Source organism: Neolamprologus brichardi, chromosome 8 (genome assembly GCF_056152115.1).
Source record: "Neolamprologus brichardi isolate AB-2024 chromosome 8, ASM5615211v1, whole genome shotgun sequence".
Taxonomy (NCBI): Eukaryota; Metazoa; Chordata; class Actinopteri; order Cichliformes; family Cichlidae; genus Neolamprologus; species Neolamprologus brichardi.
In genome coordinates, this window is record NC_142111.1 from 25,480,097 (window position 1) to 25,496,457 (window position 16,361).

General features: G+C 43.8%; 2 protein-coding genes across 2 annotated transcripts; one reads left to right on the forward strand and one right to left on the reverse strand.

Annotated features, from left to right (window-relative positions):
- Window positions 1-967: 967 nt before the first annotated feature.
- Window positions 968-7,508, reverse strand: asb3 (ankyrin repeat and SOCS box containing 3). Its single transcript, XM_087844972.1, has 9 exons — window positions 7,060-7,508; window positions 3,826-3,996; window positions 3,610-3,722; window positions 3,083-3,215; window positions 2,754-2,931; window positions 2,457-2,675; window positions 2,064-2,366; window positions 1,355-1,488; window positions 968-1,264 (listed from the first exon to the last, which is right to left on the reverse strand). Exons 1-9 carry the CDS (start codon window positions 7,259-7,261, stop codon window positions 1,032-1,034), a joined length of 1,686 nt encoding a protein of 561 aa, XP_087701098.1. The 5' UTR covers window positions 7,262-7,508; the 3' UTR covers window positions 968-1,031.
- Window positions 7,475-15,616, forward strand: c8h10orf88 (chromosome 8 C10orf88 homolog). The gene is made up of 9 exons (XM_087844967.1): window positions 7,475-7,657; window positions 8,861-9,045; window positions 9,204-9,401; window positions 9,516-9,585; window positions 9,668-9,859; window positions 10,115-10,243; window positions 11,056-11,179; window positions 11,317-11,524; window positions 14,592-15,616. The coding sequence occupies exons 2-9, from the start codon at window positions 8,897-8,899 to the stop codon at window positions 14,812-14,814; spliced, it is 1,293 nt and encodes a 430-aa protein (XP_087701093.1). The 5' UTR covers window positions 7,475-7,657; window positions 8,861-8,896; the 3' UTR covers window positions 14,815-15,616.
- The last annotated feature ends 745 nt before the right edge of the window (window positions 15,617-16,361 follow it).

Here is a 16,361-nt window from a genome sequence, read left to right on the forward strand (position 1 = left end):
TTGGTCTCGGTGATGCTGACGCGAGTCTGCGCCAATCAGAATGCAGCAGCAGGCATTTATTTTCATTTCACAAACAGAGCATGTCGTTTGATAAATGAAGCGAACAAATATCTCGTTTGGGGAAATTTTCACTTTAATTAGAAAAATAATTTTATTAAATCGCAGCATTAATGCCAAAGGCTTAGCCATAAAATTTATTACAAATCACTTAAGTACAATACAATTTTTTAGAAAGTAACAGGTGAAGTAAGCTACAGATAGATGACAAATTAAAGGAAAAAAACGCCCTGTAATCCTTCACGCCTGCAGTGCGTAGACTCGTACGAGCCATCTGATCGTCCCCGTACAGCTTTTGATGATCTGGTGCCAAAAAAACGGAGGAAGAATATGAATGAGTTTGGATAATTACATCTATTTGTATGATATATATTTCTTGGCTGCTTTGTTGTTATTTTAACCACTAGTGAGCTGTTTATTGACACTAGCTGTACTTCCTGCACAAAAAGGGGAGGGATCACTGCAAATCAACACAAAGTTTGTCTATGTGATTGGCTTTTATCCTCATGTATGCTCTCTTCCAGAGTGAGAATTCCCCTCATCCATAGGGCACAAGGGTCACTGAAGAATATGAAAATGGTGTGAATCACACGTGTGCAGTCACAACATTTCAATCCAAATGAACGCCTGTGGGAGATGTTTGACCATTAGACAGTCCTCTCCAACATCATCAAAACATATGAGGGAATATCTTTTGGAAGAATAGTGTCCAGCGCTCCAGTGACTTTCCAGACATTTCAAGAATAAACATAAAGGAGCAGTAGTGCTGTTCTGGTGGTCCAACACCTTAGTAAGAGGCTTTTTGGTTTTTCTATTCATTTGTCCCTCTTCTGTACCTGACATTCTTCTGTTTAAACCTCCAATCCATCCATACTCCAAGTAGGAATGTGCATAAAATGATGAACCAGACTTGAATATTTGCATTTAATGGAATAATATGTTTTCTTGGGTTTGAACATAAGACACCGATGTGGTCATAGAACATGTCTGTGCTGGTGTGTATTGCGATGTTCCTCGATTCGCTGTAAAATTGCCAATGGTGGCGCGTGTGTGTACGAAGCTTCTGGGATGTCCCTGAATTTAAGGAAATCGTGAAGCAGGTTGGGGACAGGAAGCTGTTGGACGACATTGGTCCTCATCAGGATATCTGGTCCCAGCAGTGCTCTGACCTGCAGCCGGCAGATGTGGGAAAGACAGGGGACGGAGTCTGAAAGGAGGTGGAGAGAAAAGATCAATCGCTGCAGTGTTTCCCACGTGCGGGTTATTTAAACTCTGCAGTGCATATTTACTGCTGTACCGAAACACGGATGCGGATCCCAGGACTTTTCTGCCACCCTTCGATCCAGAATATGTTTCAAACGGGGAGATAAAGTCGACCAGTTTACAAACTCAAGGAGGTAATTTAACACCTGGCTGTCTGCCTCTTCCAACCTACAAAGAACAGATGACACAAAGGAACAGATAATGATGATGAGTGATCAACCAGCTTTGGATCCTGACTTAAATTTAGCTGATCTCCTGTTTAAAAGGATTTTCTCAGGCATATCCAGACAGCTTTAAATATGGAAGCTTTTTTTTTTGTTAAGATTATTCCCGAAGTCCTCGTCTGGTGGGGAAAACACCCACTGCTGGTGAGTGAAGGTAGGGAAATAAAATAAGAGCAATTAAGATGAGTGAATTTGATTTTGGCAGGCAAAAACAGGCTGATGCAAATGCTACTGTGCTAATCTTAATGTCACTAAAATTTAATTGGGATCCTCGTTTAACATCACTGACTAATAAAACCTGTTAACTGTGGGGTTTGGCCTTATTTTGGCTTCTGAAGTGGGGCGAGTCAGAACTGTTTACTTAGAATATCCTCTGTGATTTCTCCAAACAGCAGCTGTGCATGAGAGGGTGACCCTGAAACTGTGATCGGCTAAATTAAACAAAGTCAAGCTTTTGATTTTTAGAGGCCCATTCCTGGAACAAACCTATTACAGCTTGTTGATAACTAAGCGCCTTACATGTGGGGCTGAAGCAGTAAAGATGGTTCCAGTCCTGCCTTCAGGAGAAGAGGAAGCCAGCAGCCAGCAAAATGTACTTGGTTTAGAGCCACACAGAGCATCTCGTTCAGTTCTCCCAGCTTCAGCTCAGTTTTCCCATCGTGCTGCAGCACAGATTCGTCGCTGGTCACAGCCTCTGGGCGAGGTATCCACCGGTGCTCAAATATCAGCTGCAGCAGGTCTGCTTCGTCAGTGGCCAAAGCATAAATCCAATCTTCCTCATTCAACCTTGCTCCTGCAGCTATCAGCAGTTTCACCGACTCACTGAAAGAGATTTTAATATCAAACTAAAATAAACCATCTGGTTTATCTTGCAAATATGTGCAAGGTGGTAAAATCGGCGTTCTTACACACCTGTAAGGTTTCTGGGGTGTGCGATACAAGGCCAGGGAGAGCGGTGAGAGGAGGCCGTGGGTGTGCGAGCAGTCCTGGGCGTCTGGGCTGTAACCTTCCCTCAACAGCAATTCCACACTCTTGGTCTGATCGCTGTTAATAGCTACATACACCGGACTCACCATGCTCTCGCCGCGGTCGCACGCACGATCCGTAACAGCTACGAGGCTCGTGAGGATGCTGGAGTGACAGAATATCAAAACGTCAAAAATACACAATCAGCCTTATTTTAAAAGAGGTTAAGTTATGTGTCAGTACCCGATGTGACCGAACTGGGCTGCGGCGTGAATGGCAAACTGGGGCCAGTCGTGACTGCAGACCATGTTAGGGTCAGCCCCGTGGTCCAACAGGAAGTCCACGCAGGCCTGGTGTCCCTCCTGAGAGGCGATGAACAGAGGTGTACTCAGATCGACTGCCTGCGTGTTCGCGTTGGCACCTGAAGTGAAAGCAGGTTAAAAAAATTAACTGTGTAATCTATTTTACTTAATTACTTCCTAAAGAAGAGGCCAAGAGGACACGGAGCATGAGATCCTTTAACAAGGAGGAAAACAAACGTACAGCTACCATTAAAAGTACATCATATTTACCGGTGTTAACGAGTATTTCCAGGCACCCCCTCTGTCCGTACTGTGCAGCCACAAATAACGGGGAAATCCTGTAATCGTCTACTGCCTCCAGGTTGCATTTGTTAACGAGAATGCGCACGATCTCAGTGTGGCCCTTTGAGAGAAACGTGATCTTAAATACAATCAGCAAACACACAAAGACCCCACAGCTGATTCTGGCAGCAGAGAGCAGGAACGTTTAAGCCCTACGTTCTTCACAGTGAGCATCACAAGAAATCACCGCATCCCTGCATTCTGCTGAAATTCTATGTGCCAGTTTGCACCTTTTCTGCAGGTGTTTAAAGGTAAAAAATTAGTTCATTTATAAGTGAAATGTAATAAAAAGGTTAATACATGCACAAAGTCTCTCTCTCTGTGCCTTGCAGCCAGTCAGAAAACATAATAACATCCCCAACAGATGTGACCATGCTTTCCTGATCGAAACCAAAAATCTACTGTTAAATGAAAACTGTTCGTTTAAGAGCGTGAGTGCTAATGCTAATGCCTACCTTATATGCAGCTTGGTGCAGGCAGGTCCAGCCGGACTCTGAGTGCATTCTGTTGACCTCAGCACCTTTGCTTACCAGCAGTTCTACAACATCTGTGTGCCCGTGGCTAACAGCTGGAAGCACATTTGGGGACATTCATTTGGTTAGAGGAGCTTAAAGGGTTAAACAAGCAAACACAGAAAAAAATGAAACATCAGTGAAGCGCAGTTGTAATACCTTCATAAAGAGGACAGGACAAGTCGTTAGTGAGCTGGTTGATATCAGCGTGCGCTTTGAGGAGCAGTCGGACCACCGACAGGTGTCCACGCTGCGCTGCCAGGTAACAGGCGGACTCACCCTCATGCGTCAGATGGTTCACATAAACACGCCGACAGCTGGAGGAGCGTGCTGCACACAGGCGGAAACCAAAGAGGAAGAACAAAATGCAAATGAGAGAAACGCACATATAACTTTAAAACAGCTGCTGAAGTGACTGATTCATCCATTAATCATTCACATCCATCTGGGGTCTAGCAGAGAAGTAGAAGGAGTAGAAATACCCTCAGAGGTGGGAAGTAATGAAGTACAGATACTGTGCTTCTGTACTTTACTTTACTTTGAATTTTACTCTCTTCATTTTAACACAAACATCTCTACTTCTTACATTTTCTAACCAGGCTGATTTTTTTTTAGGCTTAACATATGTGAGCTGCTACTTCCTGTCTTTGGGTACTTTCCAGACATCGAACTAATCAGACCCCAAGCAGAAGGAACAATATCCATCACCAGTGCTCGCACACGAAGAGATCAGAGAGGAAAAAAATACAGTTTGCATCATTTATTTATTCAGTATACTCTGGGATTCAATCAGGCTTAAATCAGGTTTGGGGAACTCCAGGCCTCGAGGGCCGGTGTCCTGCAGGTTTTAGATATCACGCTTAGTTCATTACCAGGCCTCTGGAGAACTTCATGACATGTCGAGGAGGTCATTTAGCTATTTAAATCAGCTGTGTTGGATCAAGGACACATCTAAAAACCTGCAGGACACCAACCCTTGAGGCCTGGAGTTCCTCACTCCTGGCTTAAATGATATGGAACGGTATTTTTTTGGTGCAGATGCCCTCTCTACAAAACCCGATTCTACTCTTCCTCCACCCTCCCTTACCCTCTGCTTAGCTGAACTCAGTTCCTGTTCTCCTCCAACTTTCTTAAACTCAACAGCAACAAATCAGAACTTCTCCTGGTCGGCACTAAACGATTGCTATCCAGAATTAACAATTTCTCTCTCACAATCAATAATTCGCTGGTCCCTATCTCTCCCTCTGTGAAAAGCTTGGGTGTCATTCTTGATAGCACATTATCTTTTAATTCACATATCAATAATGTCACACGTGCAGCATATTTTCAACTCCGTAATATCAATCGCCTCCGCCCTTTCCTCACTCCTCATGCCACTGCCATTCTCGTCCATAATCTTGTTATCTCTCGAATTGATTACTGTAACTCACTATTATTTGGCCTTACACAAAAATCTATTAACAAGCTCCAACGTGTCCAGAACTCTGCTGCCCGTATTATTACTAGGACTTCCTCTACCCACCACATCTCCCCAATCCTGAAGCAGCTTCACTGGCTCCCGGTTAAGTTTCGCATCCATTTTAAAATAATCCTTTATACATTTAAGGCCATTCATTCTCTCTCTCCACCAGACCTCTCCGATTTAGTACAGATGTACTTCCCATCCCGGTGCCTCAGATCTTCATCTTCTCTTTCTCTCTCTGTTCCTTCCGCTCGTCTGATTACAATGGGGGGCAGGACTTTTAGTTGCTCTGCCCCTCGACTTTGGAATTCCTTACCCCCTGACCTCAGAAACATTACTTCATTCCCTCTTTTTAAGTCCACCCTCAAAACTCATCTGTTTAAAATTGCTTATGTTTAAACCTCTGTATGCTCTTAACTTTTATCTGTTATTTTTATTATTGTGTATATTTTCAGTTTTTGTGTTTTTATCTGTTGTACAGTGTCCTTGGGTGCTTTGAAAGGCGCTATTTTTAAATAAAATGTATTATTATTATTATTATTATTATTATTATTATTATTATTATTATTATTATTATTATAAGCTGCGGCTTGTGCTACAGAAGAGAAGGAGAGACTAACAATGCAATGTTTCTAAGAAATATCATCAAAGCCACAAACTGATTCATACACTGGATTCCACCTTTGCACTAGCTTTATGCTGTCAATGGGAAGGGCATGTAATGGAAAATATTAGGATTCTGCTCTTTTCAGTGTCAAGCTGACCTGGCTCAATGAAAGGCTCCACAGTATCAGATTCTGCCTGTCAATACAAGTACATCTTTTTCACAAAGAAGCATCCATGTAAATCAATAAAACGACAGCTCATGTAACACCAGCTGATATCCTGCTGGATAAATCCATAAAGAGGAGCAGGACAGGCCGGCTGATGACAGGCTGTGCACAAAATCTGTAAAATCCCACTTTAACCCTTCACTATAGTCATCTTATTGTTTGGGTTTCACGACAAAGTCACACATCTAAAGTGCAGTCAGCAGCAAAGAGAGCGTTTTAAATTCCCTTTCTTTTTTTTGATCAGCATATCAGGAGTTCAAGCTGAGTTAATTTATTAGAATTTGAATTTAAGTTGAAATAAAGTTTGTATAAATAATATTTTATTATAATATTAATATGGAAGGTGGAAGTTTGAGCACATATCAGTGTACTTTTGTGTACTTTTTCACCTTTACTTGAGTAAAGAAGTACTTGTGTAATGTACTTGAGTAGTCCCGACCTGTCGTCCATCTGAAATACCACATCGAGCAACAATGTGAAAGCACTTTGCTTTTCAAAAGTTTAAAAGCAATAAAGAATCTCAGTTTTCACTTTCCATCAAGTGAAAGCTCCCTGGTTCGATCCCGGGAGTAGACAAGCATCCCTTTGAAGCTGCTCCAGGTCAAATATAGTATGACTGTAATGGGCCCAAACCTATTGTGTTACTGGAACATCGGGAGTGGCAGAGAAGTATGTGAGGCTGGTGCAAGACATGTTAGAGGGCAGTGAGACGGTGGTGGAGGAGGGTAGGAGTGGGTTGAAGGTGAGGGTGGGATAAGATCCGGGATTGGCTCTGAGCCCCTTCTTGTTTGGAGCGATGGGGACTGTTGGATACTAGGGTCTCTTCTAACTTTGCATCCAACGTTAGACAGGCAAGGCTGAGACCTTTCGGACATGTGCAGAGGACGGACAGTGGCCAAAGGATGCCGAAGATGAAGGTGCCAGGCAGGAAGAAAAGAGGAAGACCTCAGAGGAGGTTCATGTGAAGGAGGACATGAAGAGGGTTGGTGTGACAGAGGAGGATGCTGGGATAGGGTGAGACGAAGGAAGGCAGATGATCCGCCTTTGGAGACACCTAATGGAAGTAGTACTGGATACCTGTGCAGCAGCCTCTCTTACCTTTGACAGCTGACAGGATTTCCTGGACGCACGCTTTGCTGCCAGCTGCCGCCGCCTCGTGCAGGGCGGTCCAGCCTCGGTTGTCCCGACAGTCCACACTGCAGCCCCTCTGAATCAGCACCCTCAGCCACCTAGTGCCGCCTGAGCGAGCAGCAGCGGCCACACTGGACACCATGTCTCGGTAGCACTCAGTGAAGTCCATGCCCAGGTTCACAGAGACATTCGTTATTTCAACTTCAACAAGGATTAACAGTCAAAACACAACCTCAGAGTTACTCTGGATGATTTTACACAACCCGACGTACACGTTTCTGTTGGGTCCTGAAAAGTTTTTAATTTAAATCAAGCAATAAACGTGTCTTTAGTTACCAAACAGACGTTAGGAACTGAACAACGGCATTCCGAGCGGCGCCTGTTGATGACGTCACACCACAACAATCCTACGATCCAGCGTCGCGCGCGTGTCAGCTGTAGCTTCAGCTAATCGTTTAGCCGTTAGTTGTTGCTAAAATTAGCAGATTTTCAGACATGTTTGGAGAAACGTGAAGAAGAAGAGCCTGGAAGCTTCTTCTCAGCGGGTTCAGGAGACACTCTGAAGGTAAACGCGATTTATTTCCCGTCACAGCGAGACGTTCAGAGTTACTGCAGCTGTAGCAAAGAATCGGATGTGACAACATACAACCGATCAGTACTGTGTGTACTCCTGCACTACACGTCATTGTGCCTGTAGTTTAAAACAAACTGTCAGAAATCAAACATATCACACATTCATCATCATATTCATTTAAATCTGAAATCTGGCCCACCTGACTAACTGTGGACCAGGGAGACCAGCGGTCCCGCTTTATGTGGGACTGCACAGCATTTTTATTACTTAAAGTAGAAAAAGAACGACCATAAAAGCAAACTTTAGTTGAAATAAAAGTTTACAGAGAGTAAAAACAAATTGACGAGTCATATCTTAAGATTTGGGACAGAGTTGTAAAAGCTAGGTTAAGCAGCGACGTGATGATCGGTGAGCAGCAGTATGGTTTCATGCTGAGAAAGAACTCTAGAGATGTGATGTTTGAGAGTACTGATGGAGAAATATAGAGAAGGTCATAAGGAGCTTCACTCTTTATTTATGGATCAGCGAAAGCGGAAAATAGTGGGTCAGAAGAGGAACTTTGGCACTCTGGCAGAGAACAGTGGTGAGGTGTGCGGTAAGAGAGACAGGTGGGCTGAGGGTGGGATTACACCAGTGATCTGCTCTGAGCTCCTTTGCAGTAGTGATGGACAGGCTGACAGATGAGGTCAGACAGCAGCGTTTGTCGATTATGATGTTTGCAGACGACACTGTGATCCGCAGTTAGAGGAGGGAGCTGGAAGAAGCGAGAAAGAATACATGCATGAATGAGAGGGAGACAGGTGGAAGAGGCTGAGTGAGTGGATGAGTTTAAATACCTAGGGTCAACCATACAAGCAACAGACAGTGCACAAGAAGAAGATGGAGACAAAAAGACAACACGAGCAAAACATGTTAAGATTTTCACTGGAAGTGACAAAGATGGACAAGATTAGAAATGAGTACATCAGAGGGACCGCTCAGGCTGAGCGGTTTGGAGACAGAGAGAGTGAGGCTGGGACGGTTTGGATGTGTGCAGAGGAAGGCATGTGCTTTTGTCTTTGGCAAAGATAGTGGATATACTGGAGCTGCAGCTCCACTCTTATTGTTTCTGTCTTACAGTGGCTTTAATCAGTCTTTAATCTTGTCTTGAATCTGTAACCTGTTCTCTTAATTGTTTCCAATTTTGTATCCTAGGTCGTTGGCTCAAAGGTTACAGCAAGCCGCAGCATTATGGTGGACATCTCTGTGAAAAGTGAAGCTGCTTGGGTCTGTCACACTCAGGGGCGTCACCTGGCTGACGTCGTTCTTCCTGTTCACATCAATAACACGACCAAAGAAGAAGATGAAGTCAGTGAGTTGGACAGAGAAGAAACTCAGTGGTAAGAAGCTTCTAGCTGATGTTAAGAAGCAGTTAGTGCTATAATTAACAGGCAGTTGCAATTAATCTTTGTTTATTCACACAGAAGGCAAAGATGAGAAGTGGATTTTCCTTTTATTTAAGTGAATGGTACATTTCCCACTTATCTGCCACACACAGTGGTGATCCAGTGCTGCTAGAGCAGATGGAGGAAGGCTCTCCTTGTGTCCTGAAGTTCCACTGCAACCCCAGCTTACCTGCCACCATCAGCCGCCTGCTCGTTATAAGTGAGGCTCGAACCATGGAGGTGTACAGCCAGACTGGAGAGTACTGTGGGACTGTACGGGGATCGAAAGACGACAGCATCCAGCTAGACAGGTACACAGGCGGCACAGGTCAGAAGAGCCAATGAGCAAAGGGTCTTCTGATAAAGACGCTGCTGATTGTCTGATGTTAAGAAGTAATGCTTCTTCTTTTGTTTGTGAATCACAGTGCTGACAGAGGGCCTTTCTATAAGAAGCAGCTGATCATCGAGGAGCCATCCTCTGCCTGTGAAGTGAAGGTAAAGCAGAACATTTAATTTATGCAGTTTGTTACACAGTCGTGGTTGTGTGAGAATCTAACGAGCTGCTTCTCTCTCCCAGTTACTCTCCCTGGCAGGTAGGAGCAGTGTTATGGTGGCTAAAGTCATCGTGAGTCTTCAGCTGCTGCAGTCCTGCCCAGCCCCAAACCCGGGCATAGACATGCAGCGAGTGCAGTGTCTGATGGAGGAGATGGGAACAAGCCTGTCGCCAGGAGCTCAGAATCTCATGGAAATGGTGCAGTTCCAGCAGAAGGTAAATTAGCTCAGAGATGCTCTCTCTGACATTTATAACGTGGGTGTTTCCTGCTGACCAGTAATATTTCTCATAAAGTGCAGATGAGAGTATGCCTTATGGATTTGAGTTTCTGTGTACCTCGTCAGGCCTCTGTCTCAGATCTTACTGTTACTGGAACTGGAACGGCTTCTCTGAGTGTCCAAAGCATAAGAACTAACCAGACATAAAGAATGAAACAGGGACTGAAGCATGTGTTGGTGTTTGTCTCTCCAGAATCAGACCGGCTCTCTGGCTGGTTTCCTGCCTCTCCTGATGGGCAGTGGAGCTTTCTCTGGTTTGGGGAGAGAAGTCAGCATGTGTCCAGGAGCTGGCAATTTTCTGCCTCGACCTGCAGAATTTAAGGTACAAAACCCATTTGTGCTGTTCTTTGTTCTTAGATTAGACCCTTTAAAAACTCGGCCCACACCAGTTTGGTGCAGAAGAAAGGAGTGAAGTGATTTTGTGAGTGTGAACAGAGCCTGAAGCAGAAAGCCTGGATTAACAAAGAAAGTTCAGAAAAACTAAACAGGCTGGAGTCTGAGGTTTGGTCTGGAGTGTCTGCCAGAACTTTAATCCATTAGTGCTGTTTGATGAACTCAAAGAAAAACCTTGGACCACTTCATTGATTGTGATGATCGTGTTTTTCTATTATATGAAATGTTTGAGTGATTCTAATTGTCCGAAAATAATTGTACAGAAAGAAGAAAGCTGATTGACGTTTAGAGGTTTTTATGTTGTATTGGAACCTTTAGATGCCACAGCTATAAATTCTAATGTGATTTAAAGGTAGCATAAAAAAAGAAGCCACTGTGATCAGAGGCTCTTTAGCTAAGCTCAGCTAGTCCCGTTAGTTTTGTGCTACAGTATTATTTCAGATTTGTCTTGTTTACATGTATGATAAGAGAGACATCTGAAAGTCAGATTCGGGCTTTAGCTTGTTTTGTCCACATGTGCAGTGAGTGTATTTAAGCTTAAAGCAGTGAAGGAATCAGGTAATCTTCCACCAGCTGCTCAGATTCACAACTAAAGTTAAGTAAAGTCAGATGTCCTTTTAGAGACTATGCACACAAATCCACCTTCATCTCTGTATGCTTCTGTCAGCTCGACGCAGATATAACGTGTGTTCAGAAGATGTTTAAACACTCTGTAAGTCAGATGTTTTTCAATGTCGCTAGCCTCCAGACAGCCTCCTGAGGCCTGCAGATGAAGATTCAGAGACCCAGAACGGAGTGATGTCGGAGGGCTCCACCCCCTCCTCCGTAGACCTGCCAATGTCCAGTGTCAGCACTGATAACACTAGTAAGGATGATCACGTCTGTTATGGTCACATACATGAACATGGTAGTCAATGAGGAGTGGATTTGGGCTTCTACTTGTAGACAAACTTATTTGTGGTAGATTTTCTAACACCTGGATAAAACCTTTTACCCGTTCAGCGAGTCCCAGCGAGAACGGCGGCCCGGTGAGCTACACTCAGCTGACAGAGATGCTGTCGCACTTCCTGAAGGGACAGGGGGTCAACCAGGGGTTCGGCTCCGGTCCCGAGCTTCTGCCCATGCTCCAGAACGTCTGCGGTCAGGTGACCCAGCTGAGACTGGATGATGCTGCAGCAGAGAAGGAGAAGATGATGAGAAACGGCACGTGGTGAGTCGAGTGTAGCAGCTCCATGTTGGAATCAGATGATTTGGCTCCACCTTGTGTTAGAAAAGTATCATTACAGGAATCCTGCAGCCGCTTTTTGCATAATACGAAAGACTTTGGTTCTTAGTGGCTCAAAGATTTCTGCATGTCTTAAAATTGGACAAGTCCAATGCACGTTCCTTGGTAGGTGTTCAGTTTTCAGTTTTTGTGTGTACATGCTGCAGAAGTCTTCACAGACGGAATATTAGGGACGCTCTTTTTTAACGCAGAAATGCATCATAATTGTACTTTTTCCCACATTAAACCAGCTGTTTCAACACGTCAACCATACATTCATTTATACAGCACTTTATCTGACGCACTTCTGTCTACCTCACCCAGCTCATTTAGAATAAACAGCTAACATAACATGTGTGTTTCTGGACGGCTTTATCAGCTGTGGCCTTTCACATGCACGGATCTGTCAGTCGTTCCCGTTTCTGCTGCTGAGTTTGGGACTTTTTCTTCTGATTTAATTGTTTTCTTCCCACAAGCTCCTCCTGCATCTGGCGTCATTAAACATACTCACACTTGTGTTTGCTCACCACATGCCTGTCACATTTTCCACTTGGTGAAACTTTCTTCTTGTTAATGATCTAAATGATATAAAGCTGTGAGGTATGGCTGTTGTTATCGGAACAGTAAGCATTTGTGTTTGCTGTGTTGCGGTTACCACAGCTGTGTGATTGTTGCACAGTCACGTTGTTGAGGCTGTGAGCGTGTGGATTAAACAGAGACTCGTTTATCCAACAGAACAATGCTTTTGATTGTTTGAGGTCACATTTCTAGCTGATAGTGTTAGTGAAGAATGAGCAGACGCCCAAACATTTCCTACATGCTGGAATATTCACGGATATCACGACATCTGCTGGGAGGATCTCTCCTGTGGTGATTCCCAAAAATCCTTCTGGCTGTTAAACAGCTGACAGGCACAGGTAGGCAGAAGGCGCTGGCGTTGGTTAGAGGCTGGCTGATGCTGAAACAATAGAGGTCATTTATCAGGGCCGCTGTTTGTGTGACTCATTAAAATATCTGAAAAGCTGCATCAGAACAAACAGAATCCTTTATTCATTTATTTATTTATTTGTGGCTAGAGTAACTTTCCAGCAGACCCTAGTGTCACTCTTCAAATAAAAATGTCTCTGTGAGTTAAACTGCACAATAAATCAGGCTCTCTGTCAGATCTGTGCAGCACATGTGGGCTGACAGAGCGTGACTCCACATCGAGGACAGCGACACGACGGTACGTCTTTCCCACGAGTCATCGCACTAAAATATTAAGAGTTTAAGACTTCAGGCGTGATGCCGGAAAACCGAGGAAAAGTAATAAATGGTGTAGATTACTTAAAGGTTTTGCTTGCTTTGAACAGTAGATGTTAATTAATCTTGGTTTTTATAATCGTCTTTGGCTGTTGTTAGTTTTTCTGCTCCTTTGTGTTTTTGCAGTTTTTCCTCTGTTCTCATGTGTTTGTGTTTATTTGTATTTATGTGAGATTATTCCTGCTCTCCATTTCTGTTTGCTTCCTGTTTTATTTTGAAGTTTAGCTCCTTGTGTTTCCTCTCTGTGTGTTTACTTCCTTTGTTTATTCTTTCCACCTGATGCTGTTTGTCTGGAGTTCACGTGCACATTTACCTTTTGCTGCCTTTTTATCACAGCGTGAAGGTTAACAACATTTTTAATAACAGCTTGTTTGTAGATTATCTGACTTTAGGTCTGCTGTAATCGGAGATGGGTTCATTTATTTGCTCACAGAGACATTTTAAACTAGTCTTCATTATGCATAATTAGATTGGCAGCTTTAAAATTGAAGGTGGATTGTCTCCATTTCCAGTTTGTGTTAAAGATTCACTGCTGCGTGTTGAGTAGTTTTTGAGTTTTTGCAGATAAGTTGGTGTTTTCCATGCAAACGTCTGGTTACTGCAGCCTTCTGCTAACGACCAAAGAACTGTAAGAAGGTTTTCTGCATATTTCTTTACAATGGATGTCACTCTAGAGACTGCCTGAAACTTCCAGTAACTATTTGCTGATCACTCACAGAATACACACTTTTCTCTAGTGGTGAGTAGTTGTTCGGCGGCGACTGACTGGTCATCAAGCCTGCGTGAAGGGCTTTAGCTTAACAGCAATTGCCAACAACCACTTGCCAGCTTGTTGTGGAGTACTCATTTTTCCCAGCACCTGGTTGACAGATTGTCAGCAACCGACCTCTAGGCCTGTATGACTGAGGCCTTCATTACCGATATGGAAGGGCAGTACATCAAGCCTGTCATACTTTTACCTTCTGATATTTCATAAAGCAGGACAGTGCCCTGTGAGGATGTTGTACAGTAACCATCAGTGTGCAGACAAGGGTCAGAGACGGCGCTCACTGACTGAACAGGAGTTTCCTTGGTTTAGTTACTGGAGCTGCCAGACTGGTGTGACTGAATCAAGGAAAGAAAAATGGAGGATTTTGTGGATTTTTCAGGACCATTGAGGGCAAAATAGTCATGCTGTTGGACTCTGCATGTAAAGCCCCCAAAACAGAAATGTTGGAAAAAGACTGAAAATATTTAAGGTGGAAAAAAAATTATTTATTTATCTTTTCAGTGTTTTCAGTTTAGAAAGTTTCCTCCTGGTGGTTTGGCTGAATCAGAGTGTGGATGCAGCAGGATTGTGAGGTCTGAGGAAGATGATGGTCAGCACCGACTGTGTGGGTGGTTTAGCTTATGTTTAGGCTTTTGTCTCTTGATGTGGCTTCATTTTCAAGAATCGCCCACAGTCACTCCGCTCTGAATCACACAGTAGAGTAGAAACACACATACAGACCAGCGACCTGGTCAAAAAACTTCATCTCTGATTAGTGACGATCAGGCAAAGGTTTGACTGACCTTAAATAGTCCCCTTTATTTTAACTCAGTGTCAGCTTGCACACTTCAACTTCAGCTGTATACCTCCTCATAAATCGGCAACACCAGCGGCTGATACACCCAGATTTTATTAAGTCCAACTTTCTCAAAAAGTGTTACAGTTTCTTTTATGTCCCTTCAGGGAGTTGGACTCAGCTATGGAGCGCCGTCTGGAGGAGATGGAGAAGAGGCTGAAGGAGCACATGGACCGCCGCTTGGATGCTTTGGAGCAGAAGCTGGAGAAGGCCCTGCTGAGCGCTTTGCCGCTGGTCACCCTTAACCACGGAGCCATGAGCAGCTCAGCACGAGGAGCAGCAGATACCGGACCGGCGGAGCAGATCGCCCCGACGCCAGCCATGCATTGAGTCCAGAAGCACTAAAAAGACTAACATCGAACCCCGGAAGCCTTAATTCTCTTCTTCATCGTCCTCAAACCAGACCCGAGCGTCGGATGGAAGCAGGCCGGGACAGAAACACCAACAAAGACGGAGCAATAAAACTAGAAGCCTGAAATATGAGGTTAACATGTAAAACCAGCAGTGTTGCTGTAAGTTCATATTCTGTAGAAATGTTATCTCCTGTAAACAAAACAATGGCTGCACTGCATTTTGAACAACATGAGACGTGTACAGGAAGAGGACGAGACTCTTTCAAAAAGTGTTGATGTGCAGCAGAGCTGACTTACATTAAGTGTTCAGCTGAAATGCAACCCACTTATCTCTCCCTGCTCTTCTTTTCTCCTCTGTATATGCACTGAAACTCATCATTGTACCAGTTATTTAAACAGTTAATGGTTTGGTCTTTGAACGGCACTAAAACAAAGTCATCTTCAAAAGTCTTGGTTTGTCTAATCAGCTGTTCACATGTCAGAGAACATTACACGGTTTACGTTAGAAACGACTAAACTGACGCAGCTCTAAACGACACTGATGTGATGTGAAGGCTCTTCGGGCCCGACCTGCTCGGCTCAGTTTGTTTTAAAACTTGCTCCTGTTAAGGCGACTAAATCGAACGTGTAACTGTATTTTAATACGGCACTGTAATGTTTTAAGTACTGTACATGTCTGTAAACTATTAAAACGGCTGTGCTGACCTGTGATGTTTACCTGTACTGATGTGAGTCAAAGTAAATGTATTTATACAGCTTAATAAAGTTTTTAAACGTTGTGCAGGTTCTCTTATTTCTGCAGAATTTGGTAAAGCAAACAAGTTCTCATGAAATCCTGAGAAGGCTGCAAGACACCGAGCGAGGCCTGTGAGCTGCTTCAGATGTGTCCGTGTGCATCCCTCTGATCACATCTCTCATTCTGGTGCCACCACCAGACATATATGTGAATAAATAATTTCAGACTGTCGGTGACATGAGACAGTAACACACCTAGTTTCAGATTTAAAAATAAGGGGAAACTGAAGAATACAGTGGCAGCTATTACAGTCAGCACAGTTTGGTGGTTGATTTGGTTTCTTTGGGATCCAGCGGTGCATTTTCCAACTGTAACACACGCCCAAAATTACTGACAACAATAGTTGAAGGAAAATGTTGCACAAGATGTTCCCAAAAGACAAAATCAAATTAGCCGATGTTTCCCGTCAGCGATTCCAGCAGCTGAGTCATAAATGGCCAAGAAACCAACCATGAAGGTCACTGAAAGTGCTCCACGCTAACCAAAGCTGCCGATGCAGTCCAGGAGAGATTTAAAGGTCTGATTCCCAAAGAGAAGGAAAAGAAATGGCGGATGGACGCTGCCAAGGTATGCAGCAAACCACTGGCAGCTGCGAGCTGAGTCAGCAGAAGGGAAATGGGTCACAGATTACATAAGGAGGATGCCAAATTAAAGACTGATGTGTGGATGTTGTCTTGGGCATGTGGAGGACAGACACTGAGTCAGCAGTGGAGACTGATGGGAAAAAA